The sequence below is a fragment of the Bison bison genome, unplaced genomic scaffold, assembly GCF_000754665.1.
Source record: "Bison bison bison isolate TAMUID 2011002044 unplaced genomic scaffold, Bison_UMD1.0 scf7180017864352, whole genome shotgun sequence".
Taxonomy (NCBI): Eukaryota; Metazoa; Chordata; class Mammalia; order Artiodactyla; family Bovidae; genus Bison; species Bison bison.
In genome coordinates, this window is record NW_011494924.1 from 2,954,778 (window position 1) to 2,971,226 (window position 16,449).

Sequence of the window (16,449 nt, forward strand, 5' to 3'; positions counted from 1 at the left end):
TCATAGTCCAACTCACATCCATACATGACAACTGGAAAAACCACAGCTTTGACTAGATGGACATTTGTTGGCAAAGTAATGTCTCTGCTTTTTAATATGCTGTCTAGGTTGGTCATAACTTTTCTTCCAAGGAATAAACGTCTTTTAATTTCATGGCTGCAGTCACCATCTGCAGTGATTTTGGAGCCCAAAAAAATAAAATAAAGTCTGTTACTGTTTTCACTGTTTCACCATCTATTTGCCATGAAGTGATGGGACCAGATGCCATGATCTCAATTTTCTGAATGTTGAATTTTAAGCCAACTTTTTCACTCTCCTCTTTCATTTTCAAGAGGCTCTTTAGTTCTTCTTCGCTTTCTGCCATAGTTTCTTCTTCACTTTCTGCGGGGACTCAGCGTTATAGTATTACAGAGGAGCCTGAGGAAATGGGACCTCTGTTCACATCCCCTGAGGCCCATCAGAACAAATCTGTTTACAATCTCTTATGTATTGGGCCTCCTTAAGGTTTCATAGAGGGAACTGGGAAGAGGCCAAATAATTCCACTATGGAATCATCTCATGAATGGAGGTGGGAGGAAATGTTTCAAACATGAGAAAGGACCATCTAATCAGCCTAAGGAATCAACCAACAGCCCTACACTCCAAGGGCCAAGGAGACAAACCTCCAAGCAGTCTGTGGGAGCTCCTGTTCTCCTGAGCCAGTCTAGGAGGTACCATCCAACATGGCAGACCACAGAAACACCTATACTTTCTTCCCCATTGTACATATCCTCCATGGGGAGAAGGGAGAAATCCATCACTTTGAGTTCCACCACTATTTAAATAGTTTTGCTGAGCAAAGAGTAAGACAAGCTATGGTTTGAGAGTCCTGGGACTCCAGACAGCCAGCAGGAACCCAGCCCTCAGATAACGGGCAGGTGGAGCTTCTCAGGAAAAAAAACGGCATCTATGTCTGCAGAAAAGATATCTGTCACCTTCCTTTCAAACACCCATCACCTTATTTGGACAATGGTCCACCTCAGCTATCCTTCACCATCTTGGTCTCTCACCAGTTAACCAAACAATAAACAAGTATTCTTTGCTTTGCCTTCCTATGTGTTTATATCCCACAAAAATTGTATTTCAGACAGGCTTTAGATCTAGCCAAGGCTGGCAGGAAAGAGTGGAAGGTGCAGGTGATTTAGAAAGACGGCGCCACCTAGGGAAGAACCTCCCGAACTTCAGCCTCATCCAATTGATCCCTGACTCAAACATCAGCCAGGTCAGAGTTTAGGGAAAAAAAGGTTTATCTAAATATATTCACAACCACTTAAAATACACGTGATCTCAGAACAGCCTATTTAATCTTTTGCACTAAAAGAGGGAAGCAGAGACTGATCATTTCAAACAGCACCTGTGTGTCATTTCTAGACTCAAAAGCTCCCTGGACAGTTGATCTTCCTTATTCCTACTTGATTTAGGCAAACAGTAAATTCTTTATCAACCCCTGAGTAAACCTGAGGCTTGGGAGAAATTTAGACAAAAGGAAGAAGTGGGCTGAAACTGGTGTTTGAAAACAGAGTGAAAAATCACAAATAAACAAGAATGGACTTATTTGAATTTGTTTACTCCTCTAGTTTCCTCACACGATCTGTAACACGATAGAGTGCAAGCGTGCTAAGTCGATTCAGTTGTGTCCGAATTTTGCGACAGTATCAACTGCAGCCCACCAGGCTCCTCTGTCCATGGGATTCTCCAGGCAAAAATACTGGAGGAGGTTGCCATGCCCTCCTCCATGGGATCTTCCCAACCCAGAGATCGAATCCCTGTCACATTTTGTTTCCTGCATTGACAGCTGGATTCTTTACCACTAGCACCACCTGTGAAGCCGAACTAACATAGTAAAAGCCCACAGCTTTGCGAAAAGCAGTGTTCAGCACACACTAAACCTGTACTATAAGACTTAGTTTTAACTCAAAAAAAACCACGATCAGACACCTAGAGATCATCAACCAACCCTAGACTCAGTACACACACCCCAAGCACAGTTCGCAACACATAAGCCTTAAATGTGACCATTAGGCTGGACCATAAGGAAGGCAGAGTGCCTAAGAATTGATGCTTTCAAACTATGGTACTGGAGAAGACTCTTGAGAGTTCCAGGGACAGCAAGGAGATCAAACCAGACAATCCTAAGGGAAATCAACCCTGAATATTCATTAGAAGGACTGATGCTGAAACTCTCAATACTTTAGCCATGTGATGCGAAGAGCCAACTCATTGGAAAAGACCCTGATGCTGGGAAAGACTGAAGGCAGAAAGAGAAGAGGCTGGCAGAGGATGAGACGCTTGGATGGCATCACCAACTCAATGAACATGAGTGTGAGCAAACTCTGGGAGACGGTGAGGGACAGGGAAGCCTGACATGCTGTAGTCCACGGGATCACAAAGTCAGACAGTACTTAGTGACTGAACAATGATTATGCTGGAAACAAGATGACCCCAAAGAAAAGCTGAGCTCTGTAGAAGGAACCATACCTGGAGTGGGCCATTTCCTCACCTCACCACTCACCTCAGCAGGCTCTTCAGGCCCTGGTAAACCCAGCATTCTCTCTAAACCCCTGACTTATATTTCCAGAGAACCCATAATCATAACCACAGTGAGGGAACTGAAGTGGATGGTGCTTACCTGGGATTTCCGATGGTTGGCTCTAAGGATAAACGGCTTAATCAGAAGCATCCACGGCACAGAGATCAAAGCCATGATAACAAAGAAACTCTGGACTTTTTGCTGTAAGACCAAAATGGGACGGTCTTAGCGTTTCAAGGTGACTGCACAGCATACTTTATATGACACAAATGATCAATATGGATCAACTACACATGATCAATACACATGATCAACCGCATTTCATTTGGAGAGATCAGAAGCATTTCAATAAACCCATTCGCCTTCCCATCGTGGGCTATTCCCACTGCAGAGTGAGACCTGTCAGTCCGGTGGTGTGGGGTGTCCACTCATGGCAGGCACAGGGGACTTCCTCTCTTTATTACTTCCTTTCCATGAAGCCCCTGATTGTGCACCCACACCGTATGGAGCCAGTCACTGGACAGGAGTGTTCACGAGCCACATCATAAGGGCACTTTGTCTCATGTCTCCTTGACTGTATTCTGTGGGGACAGTTAGCACTGGTCCTGGAAAAAGATCAGGCCTGGCACTTTACCAGTCACTCTGGAGTGACCAAAAGTCCTTGTATCACTTTAAGTCACAGACATTATCTCCATCAGTAATCCTGGTTTTTGTTTTTTTTTTTTTTTAATATTTATTTATTTACTTGACTGAATATTACTTTATTTAATTGTGGTATGTGGGATCTAGTTCCCTCACCAGTGATCAAACCTAGGCCCTGCATTAGGAGCATGGCATCTTAGCCACTAGACCACCAGCAAAGTCCCTCCATAAGTAATCTTATATTTCCAGTATTACTGAGCCCTGTTGCTCTCACATCCAAAAAAAAATACTCACGATGGCCACCTGACTTGCACAGTCTCATTGTGGGTGAGTTATCTAATGGGTTCAGGGACATCGGGCTGAACTCTTTCCCTGTGTGTGTGTGTGTGTGTGTGTGTGTGTGTGCCACAATTCACTTCATTTTGGAATGAGGCATCCATGGTCTTTGTGCCTCGTTGAAACCCAGGAGTCATCCCAGTTTATTATCCTCTTAGGTATTTCCTTTCACATCCTCGACCCCACCTCTTCTTCTTACCCTCCTGAGTCACCAGCTTTGAGGAGTGACCCATGGCTCCTAAAGGACCAGGATGCCGGGGAAGGCTTTCTCAGAGCCACTGTGTTCAGAGTAAAAGGGAAAATGTTTCTTGAGCCTTCACATTTCTCTCTCTGCCCATGCTCCCAGTGAGACGATTTATCATCATCCCAACTGTAGTAAGATTTACCCCAATAACAGTGATTTACCCCCACTAACAGTGATAACATCTTACTTGCTCCATCTCCGACCCTCCTCCACTCTTAATTACTCATAAGGAGAACAGGAGGTGGGGTGGGAACCACATGCACGGCACTCACCAGTCCCAGGCCCCTGCCCTCGAAGCTACCTCACTGCCTTTTGCCTGATTTTATATCATGCTTTTCCCCTTCACAATGTCTAAAGCAACCAGACATGTCTCCTGAGCTGTTGCTCTTCTCTGATACTGAAACACAGCACAAAGCAGCCAGGGCGGTGTTGGGAGCATGTGTGCTCAGTCACTCAGTCCCGTCCAACTCTTTGCCACCTCATGGACTATAGCCCACCAGGCTCCTCTGTCCTTGGGATTCTCCAGGCAAGAATACTAGAGTGGGTTGCCATTTCTTCCTCCAGGGGATCTTCCCAACCCAGGGATCAAACGCATGTCTCCTGCATTGGCAGGAGGATTTTGTATCACTGAACTACCTGGGAAGCCCACCAAATATTTATTTATTTGACTGTGGCATGTGGGATCCAGCTCCCTGACCAGGGATTGAACCCGGGCCCTCCTGCACCAGGAGTACAAAGACCCACCCTTTGGACCACCAGGGAAATCCCATGGACAGAGAAGGTTGGCATGCTATGGTCCATGGGGTCTCAAAGAATTGAACATGACTTAGCAACTAAACAACAACAACTAGAGTTTGCTTTTATAATAAAAGATTACTCCATTTTAAGATACAATTTAGAGCACTTACAGTTTCAAGCCAATCAATTTGAAGGCTTATTTTTCTCTTTCTTCACAGACAACGTACAAGCCAATTTTCAACCCCACGGCTATAACACCTCAGGTGCATTACCCAAACAAAAACCACTGGAGCTGCCTCAAAGCACTGCCCCCAGCATGCGGAGAAGTTATTCAATCAGGGCCTTCTGAAATCTGAAGAACCGAACACATTGGCTGCTAAGATGGCTCAGTCTTACAGACAATTACTCTCTGCAAAACCCAAGAGCAGGAGAGATTTGACATAATCGAAATGCATAAAAGAAAAAGAAAGCCCAGAAGTACCTGATGTTGGTACAGAGGTACATTCGAAGAGTCCTTGTAGTTAAATAGGAACATGTTAATGAAGTGGATAAGGATGCTTGGGGCTCGCCGGGACACAGAGACGTCGAAGGAGCACCATTTGAAGATGATCATGAAGACCAGGTATCCAAAAAGACTCAGGATAAAAATCATCTCAGGGATGAACTGCAGAATGATGTTCAGAGTGTTTCTGAAGAACCTGGGGGTGGAAAACACACACACAAGAGAGAACACTGAAGGAATGCCAGTCACTCACCACTCTCTCCAAAGAGCCAAGTGTTCTTTTTTTTTTGTTTTATGAATCCTGCATCCTCTCTCCAGGTAAGTAGTAATCATGCATGGATGGAAAAATGAGAAAGAAAGGTGCTTTTGCACAAACAGTTCAGAGAGAGCCAGGGTCCAGAAGGTAAAGTCATGAGGCAAAGGACAGGCCCACACAGACAGCTGGCGACCCAGCCACAGCTTCCCGTGCAGACCCAATTCATACTACACAGCCAAGGGCATAGGATACAGACACAGGGCTTGACAGCTATTCTCAAAAGGATGCTCTGAAACAGTTGCTGGCCAACAACAGCCCACGAGCCAAACTGAGCCTATTACCTAGTTTGTGCAGCCTGGTTTTTACATTTTTTAATGGTTTGGGGAAAATCAAAAGCATATTTTATGACCCAAGAAAAGTATAGGAAATCCAAATTTCAGTTTTAATTTGACTGGAATAGTCACACTCATTTGTTTACGCATTGCCTGTGGCAGTGTTCGTTCACGCTACAACACTGGAACTGAGCAGCAGTGACAGAGACCACCTGCCTGCAAAGCCTAGAATAGTTACTACCTGGCCCTTTACACAGAAAGTTTGTCAACTCCTGCTCTAAGACACAGGGAGAGTCCCACAAGACTAAGCTGGGGGACCCCCAGGTAAAACGTCAGAAAGAGCCTGTTAAGTATAAGAACTATTGCAGGGAAAATGGAGATCCCGTGATAAAGCAGGATTGAGAGAGATTGTTAAGGCTGGCCTGACACGCAATGCTAACCACAGTCCACCCAGAAAGTCCTTTCTGGTTTTATCCTCGTTTTACCTCTTGGGTAACTCTCACAGCACTTTCAGGCAGGCAGTAGTACCAAGGCGTTGTCATTCACTCACTCGCTAAATAGTTCTTATTTTTCAAGTAGAAGCATATGTCTATTGGTTTTCCAATAGACACGGGGCACCACAAGGCTGGTTCTGGCCAATGAAACGGGAACAGAGGTGGCATGTGTCCCTCTGGGTGGAAGCTTAAGAGTCAGTGTGTAACTGACTGCCCTCTCCTGCCGCAGCAACTGGCAACTTCTAGGTGGCAGCTGCCCATCAGCCCTGGTCCTAGTGTGAGGATAAGATGAGCAGCACCCCCATTGGCCCACCATGACATGTATCATGGCCTTGAGACACTGAGATTTGAGAGTTGTTTGTTACTGCACAATAACTGACCCATTCTGACTCCTCTATTCCCACTCTGTGGAAGAAAACGATCACAGACACGTTCAGCAACACATCTATGATCACACAGCTACAAGTGTGTCAAATCTCTGATTCTAAACCCTGCATCATTTCTGAAGTACGGTACTGAACTCCTAGAAGGTGGGTTTTGGTGGATGACAGACACGTTCAGCAACATACCTATGATCACCCAGCTACCTGTGCTGTGTGTGGGCTATGGTCAGTCGCTTCAGTCATGTCCAACTCTTTGCAGCCTAAGAATGTGGCCTGCCAGGCTCCTCTGTCCATGGGATTCTCCAGGCCAGAACACTGGAGTGGGTTGCCGTGCTGGGTGTCAAATCTCTGATTCTAAACTCTGCATCATTTCTGCAGTACGGTACTGACCTCCTGGCAGGTGGGTTTTGGTGATAACTACAAGCTTCCATGTCCACAAAGGGTCTCTAAATAGGCTGTTTTCAAGCATTTACAACTTTAGCACAAATATACAAGTTTAAGAAGCTTTGGTAAAGATAGAGCATAACAGGAAGGACAGATGGAGAAATTAACCACCAAAGAAGTGAAAGAGAGGCTGCTGCCAGTATGAAGAAATGAATACCAAGTGGAATTCAGAATCTGAGGGCACTCTGGCCCAAATGCAGTGGGGCTAAACCCAGACATAGCAGCAACTGAGGCCTGGCAGGTTGGGAGGAGACAGCACCGTAGCTGCAGCCCATGGGGTTGTGAAGAGTCAGATACAACCATGAGGCTAAACAGCAACAATAGCACTGTGGGCTTGCAGTCTCTTACTGAACTCTCAAATATTTCTGAGGTGAAAGGCGCACTCAGCTCAGGAGAAACAGAGGTATCATTTCTGGCAAATCAGCTTGTCCAAGCTCAAGCCAAGAGACCCAGGATGGTAAAGAATCTGCCTGCAATGCAGGAGACCCAGGTTCGATCCCTAAGTCAGGAAGATCCCCTGGAGGAGGAAATGGCTTCTCCACTCCAGTATTCTTGTCTGGGAAATCCCATGGACAGAGAAGCCTAGCGGGCTACAGGCCATAAGGTCACAAAGAGCTGGACACGACTGAGCAACTAACACTCTCAGACACTTTAGGAAGGAAACTTACAGATGGACACAGGACTGAACTGGTGGCTCTGTCACCACTCACCACCAACGTGGTCAGACCAACAGGCAGAAAGTTCATCACAAAACCTACCTGTAATTGAAAAGGCTGAGAATAACACCAAAAACCATCTGGACAATTCCCAGGATAACTGACATCTTCATCTTATAGGAGTTCAAAAATGTTAGCTTGTTTGAAGCCAAGTTCCAAATCTGGAAGGAAAACAAGACAGGAAACACATGAGCCCAAATGGAGAAAGCAGCCCTGACATGCACACCCTACCATGCGCAAAACAGATAGCTGCTGAGAAGCTGCTATATCACACAGGAAGCCCAGCCTGGCTTCCCACTTCCATAGGGGTGTGATGGGGAATGGGAGGGAGGCAGTGTATGTATGATTACGGCTGATTTGCACTGTGGTATGGCAGAAACCAACACGGACTGTAAAGTAATCTTCCCCGAAAGTAAAGAAAGAAATACATGAGACCAGAGTCTAGAAGTTCTATCATCAAAGTCAGGCACCAGAGCCATGTCTGCTCTGAGAAAGTCACTCGGGGAAGCACCTCCACTACCCTGATCAACCACTTTGGCATCGAAGCTGCACCAGGCTTGTCCTGCACCCTCTGCTTATCCCTTTGCTGGCTGGCCAATACCCACAGGATCACTCAACACGGTGAGGGCAGGGTTACCTGTACACTTTAGACCCAGCCTGGAAAAGCTAAAAATGTTCATGGGTAAGTACCAGGCACATACTAAGCCCTTTAAGTGTATTTATCTCATTTAATTCTAATAAAAACCTTATGAGATAGTTAAAAGTATTTCCATTTGACAGATAAGTACAATTACAAAATCTCAGGGAGACTAAGTTATTTACACACTCAGGGAGAAATAATATAATAGCAAATGGGGCATTTATTCCATATGCACCAGATTCTTCTGGGTGTTTTACCTATAAAATCCATTTACTCTTCTGAGCAACTCTATAAAGACTACTATTACACCCAATTTACAGACGAGGAAACAGAGACACAGAGATAACAATTTGCTCAAAATCACATAGCAAGTAAACAGAAAAGCCAAGATTTAAACACAGGCTGTCTGATCCTAAATCACCGGCTTTTGGCAACCCACTCCAGTACTCTTGCCTGGAAAGTCCCATGGACAGAGGAGCCTGGTGGGCTGCAGTCCATGGGGTCACCAAGAGTCGGACATGACTGAGCGACTTCACTTTCACTTTTCACTTTCATGCACTGGAGAAGGAAATGGCAACCCACTCCAGTGTTCTTGCCTGGAGAATCTCAGGGACAGGGGAGCCTGGTGGGCTGCCGTCTATGGGGTCGCACAGAGTAGGACATGACTGAAGCAACTTAGCAGCAGCAGCAGCAGTGTTCATTTATTATAAAATATTTACAAACACTTTTAGAAAGTTGCCTCAGCTCTGATGCTCAAATATTTTGCAATTTGATTCACAAATAGATGAATAACACAGTTAATAAATGCAGCTGTAGAAATTTACATTATGTAAAAATCAAACCCTTCATTAATATATATAAGTGCCATTAATAATATAAGCACAGAAATAATTCTATTAAAGAGATTATCTCTGGGGAATCAGATTGTAGGAACAGGAAAGGCAAGAAAGCCAACTCATTTTTTTAAACAATTTTTGCATTATATGGAGTTTTAATCATGTATATTGTTGTTGTTGTTCAGTCGCTAAGTCACATCCTACTCTTTGCAATCCAGTGGACTGCAGCATAGCAGGCTTCCCTGTCCTTTACTATCTCCCAGAGTTTGCTCAAATTCATGTCCATTGTATCGATGATGTATTATTATTTTATAGGAAAGAGACTAAAATATTTTAAAAATCTAAATGTTCCTAGGAAAAAATGTATTATTTTCAACATCCCACCTTGCCTTTCACCCTCACATTTTTCTAACTAGTAGGCTGATGACAAAATTGAATGCAGACTAGAGACTAGACCATTTCCCAGATAGCTAAGTGGTACAGAATCTGCCTGCCAATGCAGGAGACACAAGAGATGTGGGTTCGATCCCTGGTTTGGAAAGATCCCCAGGAGGAAGAAATGGCAACCCACTCCAGTATTCCTGCCTGGAAAAGCCCATGGACAGAGAAGCCTGACAGGCTAGAGGCCATAGGGTCGCAGAGGAGCTGTACATGACTGAGCACGCACGCAGAGACTGGATTACTCAGTTTTGAAAGGCTAAATACGCTATTCTCCCTTTGTCTGTGAGGAGCTAAACTGGGCAGATAGGATTTGCTGATGCATCAGATGGGGGCTGTGAAGGGAACAGACAAGACGGTAGGAGCAATGATATTCAAAGGAAAGAAGGTCAACCAGACCTTAAAAATCACACCCATCTATACCCCTCCTCTGCCTGCCTGCTACTCGTGAAACTCCTAGGACCAAAGATAAAGCCTTCCAGTCTACAAAAATAACAACTTGTGTTTATTTTTAGCACCTTGCAGCTTACAAACCAGTCTTCATGGACTTAACCTCTTTTGATAAAACTTAAAATCCAAGTGCCGAGTAAAACCCAATCCTGGGTGATGCTCGCTGTTTTTATAAGAGAGGGGAGGCAGGCAGAAAGTGGGACGACTCAAAACTGAAGAGGGGGCGAACCCCAAGAGAGGAGAAACCAGAGAACCAATTTTAGTGCAGTATTATCCCTCAATTAAAAGACACTTGTTATTGGAAGGAAAACTGTGACAAACTTAGCATATTAAAAAGCAGACATCACTTTGCCGGCAAAAGTCTGTATAGTCAAAGCTTTGGTTTTTCCAGGAGTCATGTATGCATGTGAAAACTGGACCATAAAGAAGGATGAATGTGGAAGAATTGATGCTTTTGAACTATGGTGTTGGAGAAGACTCCTGTAAGTCTCTTGGACTTCAAGGAGATCAAACCACTCAATCCTAAAAGAAATCAACCCTGAATATTCATTGGAAGGACTGATGCTAAAGCTGAAGCTCCAATCCTTTGGCCACCTGATGCAAAGAGCCAACTCACTGGAAAAACCCTAATGCTGGTAAAGATTTAGGGCAAAAGGAGAAGGGAGCAACAGAATGAGATGGTTGGATGGCATCACCAACTCAGTGGACATGAATTTGAGCAAACTCCGGGACATAGTGGAGGACAGGAAAGCCTGGCAAGCTGCAGTGCATGGGGTTGCAAAGAGTCAGACATGACTTAGTGACTGAACAACAGCAACATTTTTCCTCTCAACTGTCAGCAAGTAAAACTGTGGTCTCAGATTCTCTTCCAACAAAAAGAGCATAGAGGAAACATTTATGAACCCTATCTACCAAGTTCAGGTCCAGATGCTTGTGCTCATTTGGAGCACAAGCCTGCCATCTGCTGGTGCTATGTACTAAGGCCATGGTACCAGTGGCTTTGCACGAACAGGCGCGCGTGACTTCTCGAAATCGCTTTGCACCTGAAGTTTGGGCAAAGGAACACCTTTGTCTGGCTCAAATCCAACTGAGGTAGATATAACAAACCAATTAGAGTTAACACATTTTTTTAAACTCTAATTCTATGCAGTAAAATAAAGCAAATATAAAAGCAAATCCATACTTCTCTAGGAAAAAGTTAAGATGTTAATCACTGGAAGAAAATGTCAAAGTTGGGAACCTGGCTAGGATGCTAAATTGCTTATCTAATAAGCATATTTTCCAGGCAAACAAGGGCCTTTTAAAGAAGCAATTGTTAACCACCAAGGGTCTGATTGAGAAGAAAGAGGCAGACGTTTGGGAAACTTCAGGGAAAATGACCCAGTGGCTGGATATAGGGTACATGCAGGACGTGCACTCGAATCTGGAGCAGTGTGTCACAAACACCTCCAAGACCTGCTCTTCTATCTCAACACATGTTTGTGGATTTCATAGGTTCTAGCACTTTCTTCCCCTCACACAGAGGAGGGGAAGAAATCTCCTGAGCAAGACATTTTACATAATAAATATTTAACCTCAGAAGACATTATTACCGGATCAATTCCAAACGGGTATGGATTTCCAGAGTATACTCCCGGAACGGCTGGGTCGAGCTGCAACAGTGGATTCGTTTTCAATACCTGCATACTATTGAGAGCGAAAGGAAAAACAAAAACAAAACCAACGATCAACCAGAGGTAGGAAAGATACTACAGGAACATCAGTCATCCACTTGCAAGCAGCCAATCAAAGCCTAACTGTGGGTGTGACTCACCAACTGGCTCATTCAATTAACAAATAACCATGCTTCCCTGGTGACTCAAGGAGTAAAGACTCTGCCTGCAATGCTAGGAGACCAGGGTTCGATCCTTGGGTTGGGAAGATTCCCTGAAGGAGGAAATGGCAACCCACTCCAGTATTCTTGCCTAGAAAATCCCATGAACACAGAAGCCTGGCCGCTACAATCCATGAGGTCGCAAAGAGACTGAGTGACGTGTACTCACTGAATAACCACTATGTGCTAAGCTACAGAAATTACCCTCTGGCTCCCAAGGAGGTCACAGTCTGAGTTTCGCGAGGGCTATCAGCCTGATGAGGTAAAGAAAAAACTATCCTATATCAAAAAAGAGGCAGGGGGAAGGGGTGACAGGAGCATATGTACATGCACACTCAGCCGTGTCTGACTCTTTGCGACCCTATGGAGTGTAGCCTACGAGGCTTCTCTGTCCATGGGATTTTCCAGGCAAGAATACTGGAGTGGGTTGCAATGCCCTCCTCCAGGGGATCTTCCTGACACAGGAATTGAACCCACGTCTCCAGTGTCTCCTGCATTGACAGGCAGGTTCTTCCAGCTGAGCAACCGGGGAAGCATAGAAGAAATAAAATCCAGCCTTGGGACCAGCCTGGGAAATCTCCCCTGGGGGCACAAAAGCTGATCCCAGAGGAGTGAACTGGCTTCCACACGTGGCCTCTGACCTCTGGGAACCTCAGCCCCTGAAAGTTATGGTCCACTGACTGCTTTTAAACCTGTGTCCCTTTCTCACTTAGAAGTACAAATGTCAATGAGCGGAAGCTTCTTACTGTCTGTGCAAACGTGACAGAACATTAGGGTTTAATTTTTTTTTTTTTTTTTAAGAGCACATGTTTATGGAGGGACCCAAGACTGAGTAGTTGAAAGGATGAAGAACGGGACGTTGGTAACTTAGGCTGCCTAGAAATACATTCCCTCCCTCCTGCAGCTAGTGCGGTGGGGGTATTTGTAGCCCAGTGAGGGGAGTTCAGGAAGCCTGATTATGCTGACCAGGCCCTCAGTGACAGTGGAAGCAGCTGGGCCTGACTGGCCATCTCAGACCCAGACCCCTGTCCAAAAGGCACACCTCAGCGCAAATGCTTGGATTTCACTATCAGAGATGTGTTTGTGTGACAAAACAAAAAGAGGAAATTGGCCTGGTGCCCACAACCAAGCCATAGTATCTGCTGTTGAACATAGCAATTTCAGGGAACATCAGATAAGGCCACAGGGTGACCGTGGTGGATCAAGACAAAAACAAGACCATTCCACAATCATATCTAATGTCAAAACATGGACATTTCAAGATAAGGACGCTGTCCAAACCACAAAAATGACCTATCCTTCCCCTTATCCTCCCTGAGGCCAAATCCTCGAAGCCCTTCTCATAGCCTCTTACTGAGAGTGGTGCACGGTCCGCAGTGAGGGAGGCTGTGACAGTGTCTCCAGCCCACTGTCAGGGTAAGCAGGCCCAAGACTCAGCTTGCAGCCAGTGGCCACAACCCGCCGCTGTGTCCTCTGCCACTCTGATGGATGCCTGTGGCTTCCCTTCACCGCCCTGCTCAAGCAAGTCTGCTTCATACCATCCATGTGTGGGTGTGGGACCCAGCCTGGGGCCTCAGTCTGGCATGGCCTCAAAGGCCTGGAACTGGGGGCAGGGGTCATTTGCCTGCACACAAAAGAACCGTATTCTGACCCACATTTGCAGAGTGACAGCCAACCATCAGACTCAGACCTTTCCCAGGCACACTCCAGGGCAAATGAAAATGTGTGTGCATGGTTTGATAAAGTTTTGCCAATTCAATACATTTCCAAGCCCATCACTACGCTTATGAGTGCAAACCTGAAGAGCAGCACTAAGCAAGCTGTCTTCAAATGGATAACAGTTTTGTTCTTCGAGGCATCTCTTCAGGATACTAATTGCAAAGAAAAAAAAAAACAACCCATAGATATGGCCATCTGTAATTGGAATCCTGCAAAATGCTTTCTTCTTCATTTTTATTTATTTATTAACATTCCTGTCCTCTACTACAGGGCACTTGGACCCAGCAGAGGGACTAAAGGAGATTCACGGAGCCTCAGTGACACACACCCCTGCACTACTATAGCCCTCCTGAGCCCCGCTTCAGTCAGCACCAAGCCCTCACATGCTCGTGGGACGCTCCACGTCAAAAGGAACCCTGTGTTGAATCTTTCCTAAGAAATCCTGGGATGAGATGGATGGTGTTTTCTCTCTCCCCACTTACAATATGCAGTTGGCAAGCAGGTAAGACCCTTGACATGCCTTCAATAGAAAGTCCTACTGTGCTTGAGAGAGAAAACACGGGCGAAGGGTTGTGCACCCGGTCAGGCGTCTGTCTCTCCTTTCTCGAAGTGCTCTCCTGTCACTTCCCCTGGACGCTCCAGGGCAAGACAGAGAAACCTGAGACTGAACTGAAGCATCTGTGGGGAAGACGTGAGGAACATCACCTGAGGCTTTTCAGCCTCAGTATGAAGCCCCTATTCCCTGGTGGCTCAGTGGTAAAGACCTGCCTGTCAGTGCAGGAGATGCAGGTTCAATCCCTGGGTCGGGAAGACTCCCTGGAAAAGGAAATGGCAACCCACTCCAGTATTCTTGCCTGTATTCTTACTCTCTTTCCGATTCCAGGCCAAGCAAGAAAATGCCATCTTCTTCTCCCAAAGTCTTCTTGCTTCCACGACTGCTACTCTGATGCCCAGTTTATACCTGATCCACCCTTGTTTTCACAACAGTGCCTGGGAGTGGGATGCACTCCAGGATACCTACTTAATACGGCTGAAGTTTTGAAAAAACTTTCCAGGCATTACAGTGACCAGCACAGTTAACTGAGGAAGTGATACAAGGTCTCACACTCAACAGATAATACTGAATTATTTGTTCAATTGGTGGGCGCACCTCTGAACAGAACCAGGCACAGAAGCCCCCGGCATGAGAACGATCACTGAGTCCACCTGGATGACCAGTGAGTGACCCACCTCTGTCCCAACTTACCTCCACGTGCCATTTCTGAACATGGGTTGGACACTCCAGGAAGAGCCAAAGATGTTCAAAGACTTGGCGAAGCAGTCGTTATAGATCAAGCCCGTGTAGATGGAGAAGATGCCCATGAGGAGGATGAGGTAGCGCCCATGGAAGAAGGTGTTCCAAATCTGGCCCCAGGAAGACAAAGGACAATCGTCAGTGGGCTTTGAACCAGACCCCAGGGACGTGTTTACAGGAGGCCCCCAGCACCACTGGACACCTGCAGCCAAGACACGGGCATCCTACACAGAGGGGCCGTGTCGGTCACCAGGCAGGCGTCAAAGTGATCCAAACAGAAAGGGCACACCCACCCTGATCTTCCTGAGCTTCTAGAGCTGATCCAGAAAAGTCCTGAAACGGCAGTTATTGCAGAAACAAACCACACAGCCTCCCAGCCTTTAATTCAGCCTTGGTTAGAAAATGTAACTGAAGAAAAGTGTCAGCTGTAAAGGACGCACTTGAAAGTGAGTGACTGCTGCCTTACTCCTTCCAGGAGACAAGAACAGAGCTGCCACTTACGCTGCTGAGGCGTACGGCAAGTCAAATCTATACTCGTGACCTTGAGGGGGCTTCTCTGGTGGCTCAGACAGTAAAGAATCTGCTTGCAGTACAGGATACCTCACTTCGATCCCTGAGTCAGGAAGATCCCCTGGAAAAGGGAATGGCAACCCATTCCAGTATTCTTGCCTAGAGAATCCCATGGACAGAGGAGCCTGGCGAGCTATAGTCCATGGGGTCGCAAAGAGTCAGACGTGACTCAACTGAATTGATTAAGTTGAAACAATGCAGGCTTGAGTTGTCTCAATCTTCACAATACTGTGAAGGGACTTCATGGAAAATGTGGAAATTTAAAGTGTGAACTGATGTGAAGACATGATATTCAGGATTCCTCAGTGTTACATAAGGACATGGAGAACGGGCTGATTGTAGAAGGGCTCTGCCACGAAAAAATAGTTGTGATATTTTGAGTGAAAAAAAAAGGAAGCTACAAACTAACATGGACTATTTCATCTCAATTTTAGAAAATTATATACTTGTGTATAAGCACAGAAAAAAGCATTAATTGTAATTTTCTCTAGGTAGTTAGATTATTGTATTTTCCCAATTTTTACAAGAAACATATATTGCTTTTCAATCAAAGGGGGGGAAAAATCAATGTTGGAAAAAAAAGTAAAGGAAAAGATCAATACTTTCTTGAAAAACATACAATAAACAAAGATGGTACTGTACCAAACCATCCAAAGGCTTTACCTTTGGCCAGGAATGTTTATGCTGAATTCTGGTCCCTTTTTTAACTCTCCAACTTTCCCTTACTTTTTAAAACAACACTTTATTTCCATGGTGAAAACAACAGACACATTTTTCATGTTCTATTTATAACCTCCAAGAAAACAGGTGAGACAGTTGATGGGCACCCACCTCATTGGTCGACTTTTGAGCGAGCAAGTGTTTCTCATTAAGGACCATCCAAAGGGCTGCCAGGAACATCACAGTTCCATGACCACAGTCTCCAAACATCACGGCGAACAGGAAGGGGAAAGTGATGATGGTGTAGGGAGCT

General features: G+C 45.4%; 1 protein-coding gene across 3 annotated transcripts in view; it reads right to left on the reverse strand.

Annotated features, from left to right (window-relative positions):
• Positions 1 to 16,449, reverse strand: part of ATP6V0A4 (ATPase, H+ transporting, lysosomal V0 subunit a4) — a 71,672-nt gene that overhangs the window by 11,901 nt on the left and 43,322 nt on the right. For all 3 annotated transcript variants that reach the window (XM_010854929.1, XM_010854930.1, XM_010854931.1), the window contains 6 exons: positions 16,308 to 16,447; positions 14,859 to 15,016; positions 11,613 to 11,706; positions 7,699 to 7,817; positions 5,011 to 5,227; positions 2,669 to 2,770 (listed from right to left, as the gene is read on the reverse strand). In XM_010854929.1, coding sequence (XP_010853231.1) covers positions 2,669 to 2,770; positions 5,011 to 5,227; positions 7,699 to 7,817; positions 11,613 to 11,706; positions 14,859 to 15,016; positions 16,308 to 16,447 — 830 coding nt within the window. The remainder of the gene's footprint in view (positions 1 to 2,668; positions 2,771 to 5,010; positions 5,228 to 7,698; positions 7,818 to 11,612; positions 11,707 to 14,858; positions 15,017 to 16,307; positions 16,448 to 16,449) is intronic.